The following is an 18456-nucleotide window of genomic DNA, read 5'->3' as shown; positions in this document are numbered from 1 at the left end:
GGTATGCAGGAGGTGGGAGTAGCCCTTACATTCTTGCTTTGCCTGTCCGCTCACGTTGCACATTGAAAAGTAATGAGGTAAATCAGAGCTAAATTGTACCGATACAAAATGGACATTATAATAGCACTGGGCAGACCTATTCTGTAGAAAAGAAAACGCCTTTCTTCGCCCGTGACGGAGTTGCTGTTGCAGTCTATAGATAATGAAAAAGCATAGAAACCCGAAATCGCTTGAATGTAGTTGATGACTGAGAAAAGCGCAATCAAGTGCATGAAGAAGCTGATCAGCCGCCCTGGGTGAATTAAACATCAACATGTGGTGTTGTTGATTGTGAAAACAACATGAATTTTGGTGTCCAAGTCATTTTCAAAGGAAAGAAGATTGGATTGTTTCAACCATGTGTTAACACCTAAGAAGGCTCAGGGCAGCTGACTGTTGTACAGTGTTGTTGTAACTCGGTGGATACTGTAGTGTAGGCAATATAGCTGACATGGCCACCAGGGCTGTACTGGTCATTTGGCATACGGGGCATTTCCCTGGTGGGCCGGCTGTTGTTACTATTGTTTTCCTGGGGATTGAGCCACAATTTAGAGCAGGGGTGGGGAGCCTTTTTCATTCGAGGGGCCACTTCAAATTCATCCGAGGGCCGTAAAAGTCCTCCGAGGGCCGTACTTTGAACACAAACCATGATTTTCCCCTTCACTTTGGGCCTATATTAAAGGCAGCCACCGTTTAAACAAACACCACCCTCTCTATGTTCCCTGAATATAACTTTATTGTATTGCAAATGCATTTTCTAAGATTCCTTTACAAAATATGTCCTATTGTGAAGCTGAATAGCATTGAAATTATATCGGGGGCCGGATAAAATGCCCTCAAGGGCCACAAATGGCCCTTGAGCCATAGGTTCCCCACCCCTGATTTAGAGAAATAGGCCCATTGGTCCCTCGTCAATATGGATTCAGACAGTCAATATATATATAGTGCAGGGAAGCCGACAGGGGGAGACAAAGGGGTCAGCTGTTCTGGGCCCAGAGAGAGAGAGAGAGAGAGAGAGAGAGAGAGGGAGGGACCATAATTGTGTTCTTATTACATTGCATGAAATTGGTATGGGGGACCGCTTCAGATGATTTTGTCCTGGGCCTAGTCAGAGCCCTGTATAGTGTGAAAGTGGCCTGTGTTTGTGTTTTATTTTATGTGTTATGTTTTATATTAATATGCCCAGGCCATTTTTCGGTCCCAGGCCAGCCCTAATGGTCCCCACCTCTGTTTGCACTCCACCCACTATAAGAGGAAACGTGTCCAGAGGCTTCTGAGACTTCTGCCCCGGGCCGGGCCGGGTGGGTGTGGTGTGGTGGGGTGTGTTCACAACAGACCGGCTGAGGAGGCCCTTTGTCCCGGCAGTGACCATCGAGCTGATAAGCTCCACCGAGCTGAGGGTCAGGCGTGAAACTGATTTTAGGGTGTGACACTTGGCCCTCCCGTCCCCTCCCTCTCCACATCCTCCCAGCCCTAGACAGACAGTCGTTCTTATGTAACCTCCTATTTATGAACTGCCTGGCTTTCTCTGCTGTGCTGTGGACCCCCATAAGCCAGGAAGAAGCAGATCAGTTCAGATCAGCTTCAAAATGGCGTAGAACACAGTGCATCAATTACTGCAGGGCGGTGTGTGTATAACCAGTTAATGACATCTGTGACACATGTAGTAGGGCCGCGGTAGGGTCAGGATGTCACTTGTGTAAGTCTCGAACCCGGGTCCCCACAAGACCCCCCCCCCACACACACACACACACACACAACATTGCATACAGACTTTATCAGTGGGCACAATGACCGAGGCCAAAACGTGTGAGCTGTTTCACCTGGGCCCACTCATATTCCTGTGACGCACCAAATGTCGTGTTCAAGTCTTATTACACTACATAGTATTACTATATTGGTGTAGCTTAGTATGTGGGCCAACTGTGATACATGTTTGAAATGATCTCGCGGGCCAAATAAAATTATTCCGCCGGCCAGATTTGGGTTTGACATCCCTGTCTTACACAAAAGAAAATAAAGGACTAGATTTAACAATTAAACATAATGAATGCTATACAGTTAAAAGTGCAGCGATCCATTTGTTATGTTGGTCAAAGACGTTTTAAGGGGCTCAGAGGTGGCACAATAGCATCTAATTAATTATATTCCCGAAACGCGGAGCGTCGGGGATGTAATGGTTTTGCGTGCGCCGCCGCTGCGTCCGCCGCCGCCACGTAAGGTCTTTCGTGTTAACGCGATAACTTTTGAACGGATGTTTGGATTTGTCCCAGATTTTTTGGGTGAATGCTCTAGGGCAGGTTCATGAACTGATTCGAGTTTGGAGGTCAACACTTTCAAGATGGCTGAATTCAAGATGGCCGAATTTTAGTTTGGTCCATAACCTCTGACCGGGTGGATGGATTTGTCCCAGATTTGGTGTGTGAATGCTCTAGGGTAGGTTCATGAACTGCTTCGAGTTGGGAGGTCAACACTTTCAAGATGGCTGAATTCAAGATGGGCGAATTTTTGTTTGGTCCATAACTTCTGACCGGGTGGATGGATTTGTCCCAGATTTGGTGTGTGAATGCTCTAGGTTAGGTTCATGAACTGATTCGAGTTTGGAGGTCAACACTTTCAAGATGGCTGAATTCAAGATGGCCGAATTATTGTTTGGCCCATAACTAATGACCGGGTGGATGGATTTGTCCCAGATTTTGTGCGTGAATGCTCTAGGGTAGGTTCATGAACTGATTCGAGTTTGGAAGACAACACTTTCAAAATGGCGGAATTTTCATTTGGCCCATAACTTCTGACTGGGTGGATTGATTTGCCCGGTAACACCTTATTTTAATGGTTCACCATTTCAGTGAATCTACCATATTAGGTACAGTGTAATAACCAATGTAACAATATTTAATACCATGTAATACTAGTGTAATACCAGTGTAACAATATGCAATATCAGGTACAGTGTAATAACGAGTGTAACAGTATGCAATACCATGTAATATAGTGTAATACTAGTGTAACAATATGCAATACCATGTAATACCACTTACGCACAAACACATTATGTAAGTAAAAAAAAATGACGGTGTTACACTGGTATTACATTGTATTAAGTATTGTTACACTGGTTATTACACTGTACCTAATGTGGTATATCCACTGAACCATTAAAACAGTATTACCATTTGCCCCATTTTTTGCTTCATTTTCACAATAGTCGTTTGGTTTTAAGCCTATGCACGTCATGTCACGTCTGTATGTATCATATACGTTTACGAAATGGTGGACGGGAGTGGTAGGAATGATGGGGGACTGGAAGCGTCGCGTTTCGGGGATATACCTCAGGGCCGTCGTTAGGCCTATTTTAGGGGGGCTTTAGCCCCCCCTACATTAGTATTAGCCCCCCCTGTAACGATTTTGCAAAAAAAAAAAAAATTTTTTTTTTTTTTACATTTTTCCAAAAACAAATGCAGTAAAGCACTGAATACGAACCACCAAGAAGGCAAGTTAATCTGAATACAAGTTCATGGTTGCTTATTTATTGTTTAATGCCACTTATATCCTACTGCACAGCAATAAAAGCAGGGTGCACAGCAATATGGTATGCGGGGGGGGAAACAGGTAGAGGATTGTGCTTTGTGACTAACAACACCTCGAGAAAAGTGTAATTACTTACACGGATGAAATCTTCAGACCCAAAGTACCAATTTTCACTCACAATACCCGTGTAATAAATCAATTTGACATTGTCTTGAAATTATAGTTGAGTTTTTAATATTTGTCTTAACAGTTTGAAAACACACATGAACTGATTCAAATAGCTACTAATGGAGTAAAAATGACCAAATATCTGCCGGGGATGCATAGTTTTCCAAGTAAGGAACCTGTTTGAATGAATCGCTTCCTGACCACTGCTTCTCCTGGAGACGCGCAGTTAGTAACTCCTTAAAGTTCCTAGTCCTTGTGTAAATTATGCTCTCTGCATTTTTATCTAATCATATTAACTTCCGTACATAATATTCATCAGTTGAAACATTTTAAAATGTTTTGTTTAGCTTACATATAAGGAATGTTCATTAAAATGTGAAAATGCGAAAAAAATCACTGTAACTAGTGTTTAAAAATCGGTATGGTGCTCTGAAAATAATTGTTCAAGAAGACGCTTTTGCACACCTTTGTAGGTGGGCAGGTGCGTAGGATATTATCCCAGTAGGGTTGTTCAAGTGTAAAGAAATCCTGCATACTGTCCATTCCACCAACAAACTTTAATACAACATGAAGAAGGTCGGATGACCGAAACAATGTATTAAAGTTTGTTGGTGGAATGGACAGTGTGCGGGATTTCTTTGCTCTTAAAATAATGAATTCATAGACAAAACCTTAGCAGGTGAGCTGAAAACATTTTCTTCCTCTGGGGCTAAGCCCCCCCTGTCTCTCAAACCTAGTGACGGGCCTGATATACCTTAAGCAGTCGAAGGCGACTGCACAGGCAGTCTAGTTAGTAGTTGGTGGTTGATATGCTGCAATGAATATGTTTCTTAGATGGTCCACTAAAAACAAAAACAAAACATACAGTAATGGCACTGGCCGCGTTGCGCCACCCTGACGTGTGCTACTGCTGTGCTGACACCTCACTGACCCTTATATTAAATATCAGATGACTAGCTCTACAGTGTAGTTTGTTTCTATTGATCTTTTGCTAATTATAGTCTCCGATTACAGATGTGTAGGGATTTTACTGTATAGGGCAGTGTATATGTTCATCATCGTATACAATAATGCACCCAGTTTACTACCCCGTGAGACCCGGGTTCAAATCCAAGTGTGGCATAGACCATACGCCTACTCCCCTGACCTGCGCTACATACACTATGGGCTCAGTGAGATGGCTTGCCGAGAGGCAATTGGTGTGCCACAGGATACGTGACCCATGTCCGAGGAACCCCAGATGGGTGAAACATGGCCATCCTGGCCCTGCTGTGGTCAACCGGTAGGGCACTCGCCTGCCATGCGGTTTGATTCCCGGCCCGGGTCCTTTGCCGACCCCTCCCCGTCTCTCTCCCAATTCGCTTCCTGTCCGGCTGCCTCTCACACTTCCCTATCAAATTAAGTCGAAAAAGACACAAAAAATCTTTAAAAAATCAAATAAATTAAAAAGAAACATGGGCATCCTGGATGGGAGAGAAGTATGGTGGGCGCAACAGGGCTGGACTGGTGATGTGGCGTGCAGAGCTTTTATCCCAGTCGGCCGACAGTGCTGGGCTTTTTGTTTTAATTTGTTTAGTCATATTTTTCTCTTGTGGACTGGCCAGAGGGGACAGCAGAGGGGTCAGAGGGGACACTGTCCCTTGCACGGGTGAGGCATGAATGTAGTTTCATTGTGTGCAGTGTGCAGTGTTCATGTGTGTGCTGTGGAGGACAATGGGAGTTGGAGTTTCCCAGTTGGGCTTTCTTTCAATGCAGACAGTGAACTTTGAAGGGGGTTGGGTACAAAAAGGGGTTGTATATTTGTGAGAGACAAAACGGCTTTACGACAAAATGCCAGAGGGTTTTTTTGTCCCCCTCCAGCCCTGGTGAGCGATATGTTAGAGACACCCTGAGTGTCTAAGTCCTTGCTGAGGCCAGGAATAATATTTTTGAATGTTGATACTGATGAACAATTATGTGGCAAATTCACGAGGTGGAATTCATAAGCTGACCATCAGGATCCTAGAAACAGCACAGAACTGGACATAATCATGTGCATGGGTGTAACCTACATTTTTGCAATTTGTCTAAGGGAATTACAAACTCTATTGATATGCACAATAGTCGCAGGATATGAGGATTGATTTGATCATGTTTATGAAAGTTAAATTTCGAGATGAAGCTACTCCACGTCAGTAGGTGGCGTTGTTTTGTGTTGCTGCCACCTACCAATGATAAAGAAGAACATAAGGAAGCGATTTTGTGGTGGACCTCTGACCGTACACACAGGTGTGTTATCTGGGCATCCACCAAAATGACTATATTTTGATGAAACACAGACCTTTACTATAAAAGGTAAGGTTCATTCAATCCCTCGTTCCAACCGTTGGTATGACGTTGCAATATATGCGTGGTTTAATGCTAGCCAGAAATGGTGTCGGTGCTGTGGAAAAAAAATCTGCTCGGCTAGCATAGCCCTTTGACTTGGGTCGAGCTATCAAGTCAATGGCTTACGATACCAGCAAGAGACATGGGATGCCAGCACAAACTCGAGTTACTTTAGTTTATGTGTCTTTTTATTTGTCTATGGTGCTATTACGGAGTCCACCGGTCTCTGATGGATGGAGGTTGACCGCATCTTTGGCTAACAAGCAACGCCACAGGCTTTGAAAACAGGCAGGTACACAACGGGCTTAAATGCCGTGGTGTGCTAGGTGCGCTGTGATTGATTCTTCCTCTGCTGTACGTCTGTCGGTGAACTACTGGTCAGGCTTATCGAATCCAACGAATGACCCATTAAATAATTTTACGCTTTTGATTATTTACTAGGTACTAAGCCTTGCTGTCGAAGAGAGCAGATTCCAAACCCCTTACCTCTTGCTTGTTGCTGAGTAGGGCAGCGAGCTTCATGTTTACAAATAAGCCGGATGGTGAATTCATTTTGCACCCCACAGATTTTATGAAAGGTGGATAGATTCTACTCGGCTGACCGCTACCAGAGATATGCTATTCTCTCTAATCTCTCTGCCGCTGCCACCAGGACGATTAGCTGTCCGGTTGTATTTGGTCATCCAGCACAGCAGTCCTTCTGCCAACCTAGGCAACGCTTCACCAACCCTGTGTCATACGAGAGACAATGTTGCCTCTTTACAGACATTTGTAATGGGGTTGTGTACATTGTTTCAGGTACACTGTAGACTTGTGAATTTGGCCATGTGCAATTTGACAGTGGTGAAGATGAGTGGTACCGCTGTGGTGTCTAATTGCAATTCCTTTAAAATGTCAACTTTGCCATTACTGTGAGTGACTCCGTTTGAGTGTGTGTGAACTAGCAGGGTGCATCTCTGGCACCGTCATCCAGGTCAACTCTCTCTGCCACATGATACTGTTGTGTAGGATGCCAAGGCGCCTCCAGAGCAATGTCTCGCTCTTACATCCGATCTTAAGAATGCAGTTGATGGTGAACTGAATGGAAAGCATGGTCTGGTCTGACAACTGCTGTGTTGAGAGAGTGGCTGGAGGGAGGCAGACAGTCATGAGGAGGAGAGTAGGGCTGTGTTCTAGGGTCAAAGACAGTGAGCGGTACAGTCCCCCTACAGATACATAATTAGTCAAGGTGCTGCTTTCATGAGAACTAGTGCTTTGGGGTGTGTTTGGTTTTCAAACTTGTGTTTTGTTTAAAAAATATATGGTCATTTCCTCCTGCCATATTGGTGTGCATTGTGTGACAGTATATTATCATGGTATTTGCAGTGGGACCTGGCTTTGACTATACGTGGGCCAGATTTGCATGATGTGTGATTTGAGATACAGCTTTTTTTATATTTTCAGTGTGTATGTGAAAAATCTAATGCTTTCAGTGTGTCCTATCAGATTTTTAGAGTCTATTTGTGAGTGATGTGCAACGGCTTAAGCCTAAGGCATTATCAGTTTTCGTTGTACTTATGTTGTTTTTCCTCTGTGTAGTAGTAAATGTATTGTTTTTAGACTTCATCGTGAATGTATTGAATTTCCCTGTCTTAAATGTATTTTTTGTCTGTGTCCTGTCAGATTGATGTCAGTCTGTAAATGTCAGTCCTGTGAATGTCTCTATACCTTCATGGTATAGAGAGAGAAACATAATTTCAATTGCCTTGTATGACATGCTGTGCATATGAAGAAACTGACAATAAAAACTGACTTGACTTGACAGATTTGGGCGGCTGCGAGTGATGTACGATGGGGTAAATGTATTGTTTTTAGACTTCATCGTGAATGTATTGATTTTACCTGTGTCTTAAATGTATTGTTTTTCTCTGTGTGGTGTCAGATTTGGGCGGCTGCGAGTGATGTGCGATGGGCTACGACGTCACCAGGTTTCAAGGGGAGGTGGATGAGGACCTGCTGTGTCCAATCTGCAGCGGCGTGCTGGAGGAGCCGGTTCAGGTGCGGATACAGCTCAATCAGAGAGAGAGAGGTTCCATTGGCCCATTGTTTCCGGGTTCTATTATTGCAAGGGGGGTGGGGGGGTTCCCCCTTTAGGCAGACCTAGGACTGTTCTATTCAGTGTAGGAGCATTATGACACGCCCCTTTAGGCAGACCGGAACCTGGTCATGTTAGGTGCCCATAGCAGCCTATTACATTGGCATATCTCTATATACTTAAAGAATCTCTGGCTCAATTATGTACACCTTGATCGTGTTTACTACAATTGGGCCTTCGTTACACATATGTGCATATTTTAATAAAATAAAAAAAAATTGGCCCTACCGTCCGTGGCACAAATGGTAGGGGGCACTCATTTGCTATGCAGCCGACCCTGGTTCGATTTCCGGCTTGGGTCCTTTGCCGTCCCTTCCCCATCTCTCTCTCTCCTCACTCACTTCCTGTCATAACCTTCACTATCCTGTCAAATGAAGGCAAAAAAGCCCAAAAAGTATATATATATATATATATATATTAAAAACAAGGTTTTTTACATTTTAATCCAGTGTACACTGCATGTGGAGGAGGGGTGAAAAATCACTGTGTCTGGTATGGTACGGGGTCTTAATCATGAAGGAATAGTCACCACCAAAGTGTGTTCATTTAGAGCCCTCAATACACTGTTGTTTGATTTCATTTCCCATATGTGTTGTGCTTCTCGCTCTCGCGCTCTCTCTCTTCTGTAACGCCTCTGTTGTGCTTCTCTCTCCCTCAGGCCCCCCACTGCAAGCATGCCTTCTGTAACGCCTCTGTTGTGCTTCTCTCTCCCTCAGGCCCCCCACTGCAAGCATGCCTTCTGTAACGCCTCTGTTGTGCTTCTCTCTCCCTCAGGCCCCCCACTGCAAGCATGCCTTCTGTAACGCCTCTGTTGTGCTTCTCTCTCCCTCAGGCCCCCCACTGCAAGCATGCCTTCTGTAACGCCTCTGTTGTGCTTCTCTCTCCCTCAGGCCCCCCACTGCAAGCATGCCTTCTGTAACGCCTGTGTTGTGCTTCTCTCTCCCTCAGGCCCCCCACTGCGAGCATGCCTTCTGTAACGCCTGCATCACCCAGTGGTTCGCCCAGCAGCAGATCTGCCCCGTGGACCGCACGGTGGTGACGCTGGCGCACCTGCGGCCGGTGCCGCGCATCATGCGGAACATGCTCTCCAAGCTGCAGATCACCTGCGACAACGCCACCTTCGGTTGCCAGGCAACGCTGCGCCTGGACCAGCTGCAGTCGCACCTGAAGGACTGCGAGCACAACCCCAAGAGGCCGGTCACCTGCGAAGCAGGCTGCGGGTGAGTGGCGGGTACAGACAGACAGACAGACAGACAGACAGACAGACAGACAGACAGACAGACAGACAGGCAGGCAGGCAGGCAGGCAGGCAGGCAGGCAGGCAGACAGACAGACAGACAGACAGACAGACAGACAGACAGAGACACTGATTGACTGAGCGAGAGACAAATGGACAGACAGACAGACAGACAGACTGATTGACTGAGCGGCAGGCAGGCAGGCAGACAGGGAGAGAGACAGACAGACAGACAGACAGACAGACAGACAGGCAGGCAGGCAGGCAGGCAGGCAGGCAGGCAGGCAGACAGACAGACAGACAGACAGACAGACAGACAGACAGACAGACAGACAGACAGACAGGCAGGCAGGCAGAATGTGCTCACATCACATCAGGTGTAGATGCAGGTGCTGAATCAAAATGTGCAGGTGCAGCTCCAAAACTCTTAAGCTGAAAAGAAATGATGAAGGTTTGTACGCTGATGGATGCACAGAATGTCAGTTTAGTGAGTCATTTCCATGTCCGAAACGTGCTAAAAAAAAAACATGTTGAAAGTGTCTTATCAGTGTGTGATGGTGGACCTATGGTATTTCCTTTCTGATGCACAGGATGGCTAGGCAGCATTTAAAATGCATGATTCCACACAGCTTGATGACACATCCCAATTGTTCCACATCCCAATTGTTCCAACAATAGATTTCAGATTCAAGCCTAAACATCTTGTGAGGAAATTATAGATCTATAAATCTATAGACATCAAATGTCCAACAATCGTCTGCCATTCATACCTGTAGTAAATACTGCATCATTTGCTAATCATTTCTGCCTCCATGTCATATTTGTGCTAATCTGTGCAGGCTGGAGATGCCCAAAGATGAGATGTCAGGCCACAACTGTATCCGACACCTGCGTAGCGTGGTGCAGCAGCAGCAGAGCAAGATCTCGGAGCTGGAGAAGACGGCAGCAGAACACAAACACCAGCTGGCTGAGCAGGTCAGGCCTTCTCCTTCAATACATTAAGGTGTACTCTTATGGGGATCTCTGTATCCCGCTATTACAACAATAATTCCGCTGCTGTGAGATCATTGTATAGTGCAGTGGTTCTTAACCTTTTTTGCTTAAGCACCCCCTCACCGGTGCCCAAGACAAGCTGCGCACCCCCAACCCAAACTTCTGTACACATGCATACATACTAATAATGATTTAAGTGATTAATTACAATGATTCTTGCTTAAGACATTAATCAATACCTTAAAGGGACACTGTGTGAGATTTGTAGTTGTTTATTTCCAGAATGCATGCTGCCCATTCACTAATGTTACCTTTTTCATGAGTACTTACCACCAGCATCAAATTCTAAGTATTCATTATGACTGGAAAAATTGCACTTTTCATACATGAAAAGGGGGGTCTTCTCCATGGTCCGCCATTTTGAATTTCCAAAAATAGCGATTTTAGCTGCAAAAATGACTGTACTTGGACCATACTAGAAAATATTTGTTTATTACTTAGTAAACTTTCATGTAAAGATCAAATTTGGCAATAGGCAGCCCAGTTTCAATGAGCAGCATAGTTGCAGTACCTTTTTTGACCATTTCCTGCACAGTGTACCTTTAATGACGTTAAATGGGGACCAAAATTGTTTTAATTTGGTTTTGATTTGGCCTAACTATAATGTTACCAAGCAGAATTTTGATCACAACCTCATCACAAACAAAATTCTGCGCCCCCTCTGCGGAATCTCTGGCGCACCCCCAGGGGGTGCCCGCACCCCAGGTTAAGAACCACTGGTATAGTGCCTCAGATAAGGTGTGGGACAATTGGCGACATTTAGTTGAAGGTGGAGATTGTATGCATCCCAGGACAAAGGCCTACTGTAATGTTGGAGTGAGGAGTCCGCACACTTAAAATCCCAGAGAATCTGATGAAGACCACAGGCGAAATGCTATCCTATCATAATAGTTATTACAAAATATTTGGTTAATAAAGTGTACAACTATTTACTTTCTGTCATTTATACTGCTTGCTTTTCTGTAATTGGAACTGAAAGCTCTGTCTTTTTTAACTTCCAGAAGCGAGATATCCAACTCCTGAAGGCGTACATGAGGGCCATTCGGAGTGCAAATCCTAATATGCAGAATCTGGAGGAGAGCATCGAGTACAATGAGATCTTGGAGTAAGTGATCTATATGCAACTTAATCGCATCAAAATAAAGATCATTCTTTCATGGGTTTAGAAGAAAATTACATTTTTTGTTAGCCAGTCTGTGCCCTCCTAGTGACGCAACACCTTCAGTGTTGCTTCTAGTCAGGCCAGGAGTAATACAAATACAGTACTGTTTCTGAGCCCTCAGAAACTCGGGAACTCCAGTAGCAAACCAAGGGAGGTGGGTCAACCATGCCGTTTGGGAAATGTGAATTGTTATGCTCTTGGTCAGACCAAATCTTGAAGAGATTTGACAGTCGATGATAATCAGGCTAATTTTTTGTATATTAATTACTTTTCTGAGGACTTTTGTCATGAGAATCTCTGATTCCTCTTTGGTTGGTTGGCCATTTGCATTAATTTTCATAACAAACAGAGGCCAACAGAAGCAGTAAGCCTCTAACATAAACAGATTGTGCGTGTGTGTGTGTGTGTGTGTGTCAGTCAGTCATAGGCATCATGTTAAGGGTTGAACTGCATTGTGTATATTATTCACCTTGAGGATTGTGATGTCTTTAAGAATGTCATTCATGGGTCTTGAATCTCTGGTGCCTCTTTCAATGATCAGTTATTGTTGTACTTTTCATAGCCAGCAGATGGCAGCATGATACTATGCAACAGGCCTGTGGTCTGTGTATGCCATGAACATCCTGAAAAGGGGTGAACTTTTAAAATCACGTGTTGTGTATTTCATTAATTCACCATGAGGTGTTCTTTGGATGGGAAATTGCAGAAGTTGAAAAAACAGAAAAATACCACTCATCTTTCAAAGATAAAACGCAAACGCATTTTTCAAAGCAATGTAATAGAGACTTTTTACGAGAGTGCCTTGGTATTCTTATAAATGTTATTCGATGGATTATGTGTCTCTCTTTGCCTCCCAGGTCGGTGAACTCCTGCTCTGTGGATGTAATGAGCATGAAAAGGGTTGACCTTTTTTAAACTGTTCTCATTTGATGGGTTATATGTCTCCTCTTGGCTCCCAGGTGGGTGAACTCGTTGCAGCCGGCGCGCGTGACCCGCTGGGGCGGCATGATCTCGACGCCGGACGCCGTGCTGCAGGCCGTCATCAAGCGCTCGCTCATCGACAGTGGCTGCCCGCTCTCCATCGTCAACGACCTGATCGAGAACGCCCACGAGCGCAACTGGCCGCAGGGCCTGGCCACGCTGGAGACGCGGCAGATGAACCGGCGCTACTACGAGAACTACGTGGCGAAGCGCATCCCGGGCAAGCAGGCGGTGGTGGTCATGGCCTGTGAGAACCAGCACATGGGGGAGGACATGATCCTGGAACCGGGACTCGTCATGATCTTCGCCCACGGAGTCGAGGAGATTTTATAGTAGTCTCCACTTGAACTGAACTCATTGAAGGCGGATGGGATGGGATGGGGAGGATGAGGAGATTTTATAGTCTCCACTGAACTCATTGATCCTGTCTTGGGGAGGGTGGGCTAGCCTGGTGACCAGCCATACTTCTCCTTATTCATTCGTTTTCAAGGTCTGGAGGTTCTTTTCTGGGAAGGGTTTAGTCGGCCACCAGGTGGCTGGCCAATAAGCGAACGATTGGGTGAGAGCTGTCCAATCGTTTCAAACCAGACCTGAGTGCAGTCCTCCCACCCTTCCAATCGCGTCAGGTCAAAGAACCTCCCGGACCATGAATATGAATAAAGAGAAGTATTATGGGCGGGTCATACCAGGCTAGCGCGGAACTGAGGTAGTATTTTTCTTTTTGTTTTCTTTCATCAGTTGTAATGGCATGGTTCCATTTGTTTTTAAGTGCACCATTTTTTTTTTTTTTAAGAAATGTTTTATTCAGCGTTGTCTTCTTTGGTTCCTCTCTGAATTGGCCTGGAGGTTTGGACATGGAGGACACATGGCAGCCACCTCCTATGAGCTTTGTAAGCTCTGAGAGGGCACATCCTCTTACATTTTTTTTGCCTTACGTGAACTTTCTGAAGACCCCAGACGTCTATTCCATTGCCTGTAGAAGTATTCGGGTTCAGGACTGGTTCTGTTTCTCACCGTTCTGCTCCACAGGCCTGCCCCATCACAGTCAATGCTGTCCACAGAGGCACACAAGGAGTCCCATCCCCCCACCATCCCCCCCACCCAGATTTTTATCAGAAGTGCCGCAGGATTTAGAAACTCCACATGCTTTGAAATCCTAGTGGTCTTTACATTTGTCTAAAATGTACAATGTTCAGAAGAGCCATGTTCGGGTGTGAAAAAAAAGAAAATCAATCAAGCAGATCGGTGCTGATGCCAGTTCCCGCAGCATGTTTGTTTGGAACTTACCAGCGAACCTCCCACACATATCAGGCTCTGAACCATTCTTTATGTCACCCCTTGTCACCCAGATGAACCTGCTGACGTCTACGCGGTCTTCACGGTTTGACGGGAAAAACCAGGGAAAGTATTTTTCGCTTCCCGCACGCTCAAAATTGCGGCATGAACTTGCGGGCCAGTTCATTCAACATTAGGTGCGGGAAAGGGCACTGGCACGGTCGGCCTAAATGCGCCTTTAGAGTTACTGTACCCTAAACCATTTTTGACTGGTGTCAATGGTAGTAGAAGTGGTATGGTAGCTGCCTTGGTCGTGTACAGTTTGCAATGTACCACAAGATGATTGTCAATGACTGTACCGATGCGCACATGATGAAAGCTACTCTGATAGTGTTACAGAGTGATGTTTGCTTCTAATGAAAGCTGGGCACCGGCTTACATCCCCATCTCACCAACTGAAGTGCACATATTCAATGCCTGTGCCTCCCAACGTCCCTAGTCTTTGGATACAAGTCAGACTGGTACCTTCCCTCCTTTCAGCTGGCCTCCAACCTTTTGACTGTGTGCTGCCTCTCCTGTGCGTAGAAATCAACAAGGTTTCCCCAATGTCAAGTGCAGGCACTTTTCCCCCATTTCAAAAGGCTGATTACAAATGACTGGAACCTTTTAAAATGTTGGGCTTTTATGCCTTTATTAGAGCGAGAGAGAGAGACGGGTGAGAAAAACAAGGGAAATTATCTTTGTCTGGAGTTGAACCCATGTCCCTGGCATGACAACAGGGTGCCTTAGTCGTTTTAGCCATCACCTTGACAACTTCAAATTAGAACTTCTGCATTGATTTTGCCAGCCAGGTATTAAAAACCTTTGATTTGATTGATCATTGATTATGCTGTGCCTCACATCACAAGTTCAGAAGCCAGAGGAAAGGATGGAAGGAACTAGGATGATTTACACCCCTTTTCTCAGCTGCCACCCCCTCCTCCTCTTCCCCTGAGTGCGTTCCAATATGCAACCTTGCTTCCTCCACTTGTGCTTGTGGCCTCGTACCAGAAAGTAATATGTCATGATGACATCACTGACAACAGCATTATATTTGATTATCTTGCAAGAGCTCAACTGTAAAGTCTTTTTCTCATTTGCAATTGGGGTCCCCCAAAAGTTGTTGTGGCTAGGCTGACAGCTGAGAAACTTTATTGTTTTCTCCACGGAGGAGGGGCCAGGAGGCGGGGCGAGGCCACAAGCACAAGTGGAGGAAGCAAGGTCGCATATTGGAATGCACACCCTGTGTGGAGTGGGTGCTGTAGTCACCTGTTGAAGTAATGGCCGCTCATCAAGTCTGTGGGCAATGCATCTACCTAATGTACACTTTTCTTCATATCACGTTTTCATATGTTTTAATGCTGAAGTCGTTTTTTTGTTCTTTCTTTTGAGGTGTGAATAGTATATTCAAGGATCTTCACACACACACACACACACACACGCAAAAGTAATCTGCTCTATGATACTGTATTGTGACATTTGGAGATGCCACAGATGTCTATAATGAAGAAAATTCAGAATGAATCTAATGATGATGTCTTGATAATTCAGTTGTCAGCTTTGTTTAAAAAAAGAATATACATATATGGTTATGTACAATTTTGCGAGTTTTGTCTGGGATGTGCTGTAGGCTGAGACGTGTAAATATGCTGCCTCGTGTTCAGCTCAAGACAAGAGACTCTTATTTTGAAGCACTGTGGTGATGCTGAAATTGTAATACTAACAACGAATTGTTTTTATTTTGTATTGTATTTCTTTTTGTCTTTTGATTTGCCTAAATGTGCAGAGTAAATATTGAATGGATACAATGAAGCAGTGTTTTGCAGCGTATGGTTTTTTTATGGGGAATGACTGATGTAACAATTAGACTTAAAGGTGTACTGTGTAATGTGTTTAGTAGGGTTTTTTTACTTTATTTCCAGAACTCATGCTGCCCATTCTCAATTGTTACCTTTTTTTCACCAATACTTACCACCAGCGTCAAATTCTATAGTATTCATCATTAAGACTGGGTAATGTGTGCTTTTCACACATGAAAATGGAGATCCTTTCCATATCTGCCATCTTGAATTTCCAGAAATAGGCATTTTTAGCTGCAAAAAAACTTGCTGTACTTTAGTCATACTAGTAGCCTAAATGTTAGTTTATTACTGAGTAAATATTTGAAGAGATCAAATTTGGCAATAGGCAACACACACAGTTTCAGTGAGCAGCATTGTTGCTAAGTAAGTAAGTATCAAATGTACCCAGTAAGGTCTTTTCTTTTTTTTTCTTTTTTTTTTTTTTTACTTCAGATTTTTTTGTCATGCAATACTCCTACAATGATTACGAACACAGAGTATGAACACACATACAGTGAGTAGCCTACCTACCTACCTAGATTTGGCCAGTACAATGAATTTGTGCCTTTCCATTAGTATGGCACTTTTGACATTTGAAATTTATTCTGAATTAATTTGTGTTCATTCTGAATTAAATGTCTCCTGTAAATGAGGCCAATAGTACAAAATCATAAAACATGAGGAAAGTTAAGCTACCACATAACTGCAGGATTAGAGCGGTGCCAGCAGTGTGGTTGGTTTGCTAATAGAAAGGTTCTTGTGTAATTCGGTCTATGTGGTCTTGCTGTTCCTCTCCCACTAGAGGGAGGCCTGGCATTAAGGGACTGTCTGAGAACAGGGCTGGACTTGTCATCTGGCATAGGGGGCATTTCCCAGTGGGCCCCGCACCCTCATGGGCCCCTATTTTCAAAAATGTAAAAACAAAACAAAAAACATTCTGAAAATAGGGGCCCACGAGGGTGCAGGGCCCACTGGTGAGTCAGTTCTGCACCGCTAATTATGATTATGAGGGGCCCCTTTAAGGCAAAAGTGCCCGGGTCCTATTTCCCCCCCAGTCCAGCCCTGTCTGAGAACCCTCAGGATGTCCCCTCAGGATAGCCGTTTAACGGCCTTTGTCATGAATTGGAGGAACTGAATTGCTCACTATTATGTAATAACCTTAAAGGGACACTGTGTGAGATTTTTAGTTTCTTTCCAGAATTCATGCTGCCCATTCACTAATGTTACCTTTTTCATGAATACTTACCACCACCATCAAATTCTAAGTATTCATTATGACTGGAAAAATTGCACTTTTCATACATGAAAAGGGGGATCTTCTCCATGGTCCGCCATTTTGAATTTCCAAAAATAGCCATTTTTAGCTGCAAAAATGACTACTTGGATCATACTAGAAAATATGTGTTTATTACTTAGTAAACTATCATGTAAATATCAAATTTGGTGATAGCCAGCCCAGTTTCAATGAGCAGCATAGTTGCAGTACCTTTTTTGACCATTTCCTGCTCAGTGTACATTTAAGTTTTGTATTATTTTATGGAGAACACTGTGTACATGGTGTGTGCGTGTGCATGGTTTGTTTGTGCGTGTGTTTATGAGAGAGAGAAGGAAAGTGATAGTGAGTGAGAGAATCAAACAGGAAGAGGTGTGTGTGTGTGTGTGTGTGTGTGAGAGAGAGAGAGAGAGAGAGAGAGAGAGAGAGAGAAGAAAAAGATAGAGATACAGTGAGAGAGAGAGAGAGTATGTGAGGGAGGGTGTGAGAGTGAAAGTGAGAGACAGACAGAGAGCAAAAGAGAGTGTGTGTGTGTGAGAGAGAGAGAGTGTGTGTGTTTGTGTATGAGAGTGTGTGTGTGTGTGTGAGAAAGAGTGGTTGAGACAGAAAGTGGAAGTTATCAATAGAGAGCCAGAGACTGAAAGATAAAGGAAAGAATGTGAGAGGGGAGATGGCAACATGGACAGATGAAGTAAGAGTGTGTGTACCGTATGTGAGGGAGGGCGTGAGAGCGAGAGAGAGAGAGAGTGAGAGTGAGTGAGAGAGAGGTAATGAAAGAGAGAGAGCTAGAGAGAGAGAGTGTGGTAGAGCTAGAGGGAGAGAGAGAGAGAGAGCAAGAGTGTTGCTTCCTTTGCCAGCCTCTTTCTTATTTTGTGTTAAAATTTGTATTTTGAGCTAAGCCCTTGCAGCCATGGTAATGGGGATGAATTGGCCTATTTGCCTCCCCCGTCGCCTCCCTCTCGCCATTCTGGACCAACAAAACAAACATTGTCCTCCCAGCAGGAGTATAAGAGCCAGCGCTGCGCTCACTAGCGAAGGACATTCAGGTCACATTAGAGACTGAGCACAGTGCACCAGCGCAGGCAGGAGAGGCACGCCATATTATCGGGGAAAAAACATATGAATGTTGTCTAAGTTATTATTTGAATTAAATAGAAAAGGGGCGCACCTTGCATTAAAAATGAAGAAAATATTTAATGAAAGGTGCACCCCTTTTCTGTTTAATTTGAAGTTTTTATTTGGACTAGTACCCTTACTACCTCTGAGCGAAGCCTGGTCCCTGCTGCAATTGACTGAGTTATTATTTGGCCATACCATCAGCATTATTTTTGTTTCCTTTTAGAAAAAAAGAGATAT

The 18456-nt window shown here is 44.3% G+C and overlaps 1 protein-coding gene across 2 annotated transcripts; it reads left to right on the top strand.

Annotated features, from left to right (window-relative positions):
• Positions 1-5994: 5994 nt before the first annotated feature.
• Positions 5995-15798, top strand: LOC134456523 (E3 ubiquitin-protein ligase NRDP1). Of its 2 annotated transcripts, none has more exons than XM_063207905.1 (6): positions 5995-6072; positions 8027-8142; positions 9188-9459; positions 10316-10451; positions 11531-11634; positions 12651-15798. In XM_063207905.1, the coding sequence occupies exons 2-6, from the start codon at positions 8053-8055 to the stop codon at positions 13003-13005; spliced, it is 957 nt and encodes a 318-aa protein (XP_063063975.1). In that variant the 5' UTR covers positions 5995-6072; positions 8027-8052; the 3' UTR covers positions 13006-15798. The 2 variants fall into 2 exon arrangements, with proteins under 2 accessions (XP_063063975.1, XP_063063976.1); XM_063207906.1 differs by lacking the exon at positions 5995-6072 and adding an exon at positions 6934-7016.
• Positions 15799-18456: the final 2658 nt, after the last annotated feature.

The sequence above is a fragment of the Engraulis encrasicolus genome, chromosome 10, assembly GCF_034702125.1.
Source record: "Engraulis encrasicolus isolate BLACKSEA-1 chromosome 10, IST_EnEncr_1.0, whole genome shotgun sequence".
NCBI classification, from domain to species: Eukaryota; Metazoa; Chordata; class Actinopteri; order Clupeiformes; family Engraulidae; genus Engraulis; species Engraulis encrasicolus.
Note: the sequence above shows the minus strand (reverse complement) of the source record. Positions and strands in the feature narration are given on the sequence as shown.

Bases quoted from the DNA above. Each gene is read 5' to 3' on its own strand.
- LOC134456523 (XM_063207905.1), top strand. From the start codon at position 8,053: ATGGGCTACGACGTCACCAGGTTTCAAGGGGAGGTGGATGAGGACCTG. The intron at 8,143-9,187 runs GTGCGGATACAG...TCTCTCCCTCAG, and splicing joins TGCTGGAGGAGCCGGTTCAG to GCCCCCCACTGCGAGCATGC. The intron at 10,452-11,530 runs GTCAGGCCTTCT...TTTAACTTCCAG, and splicing joins AACACCAGCTGGCTGAGCAG to AAGCGAGATATCCAACTCCT.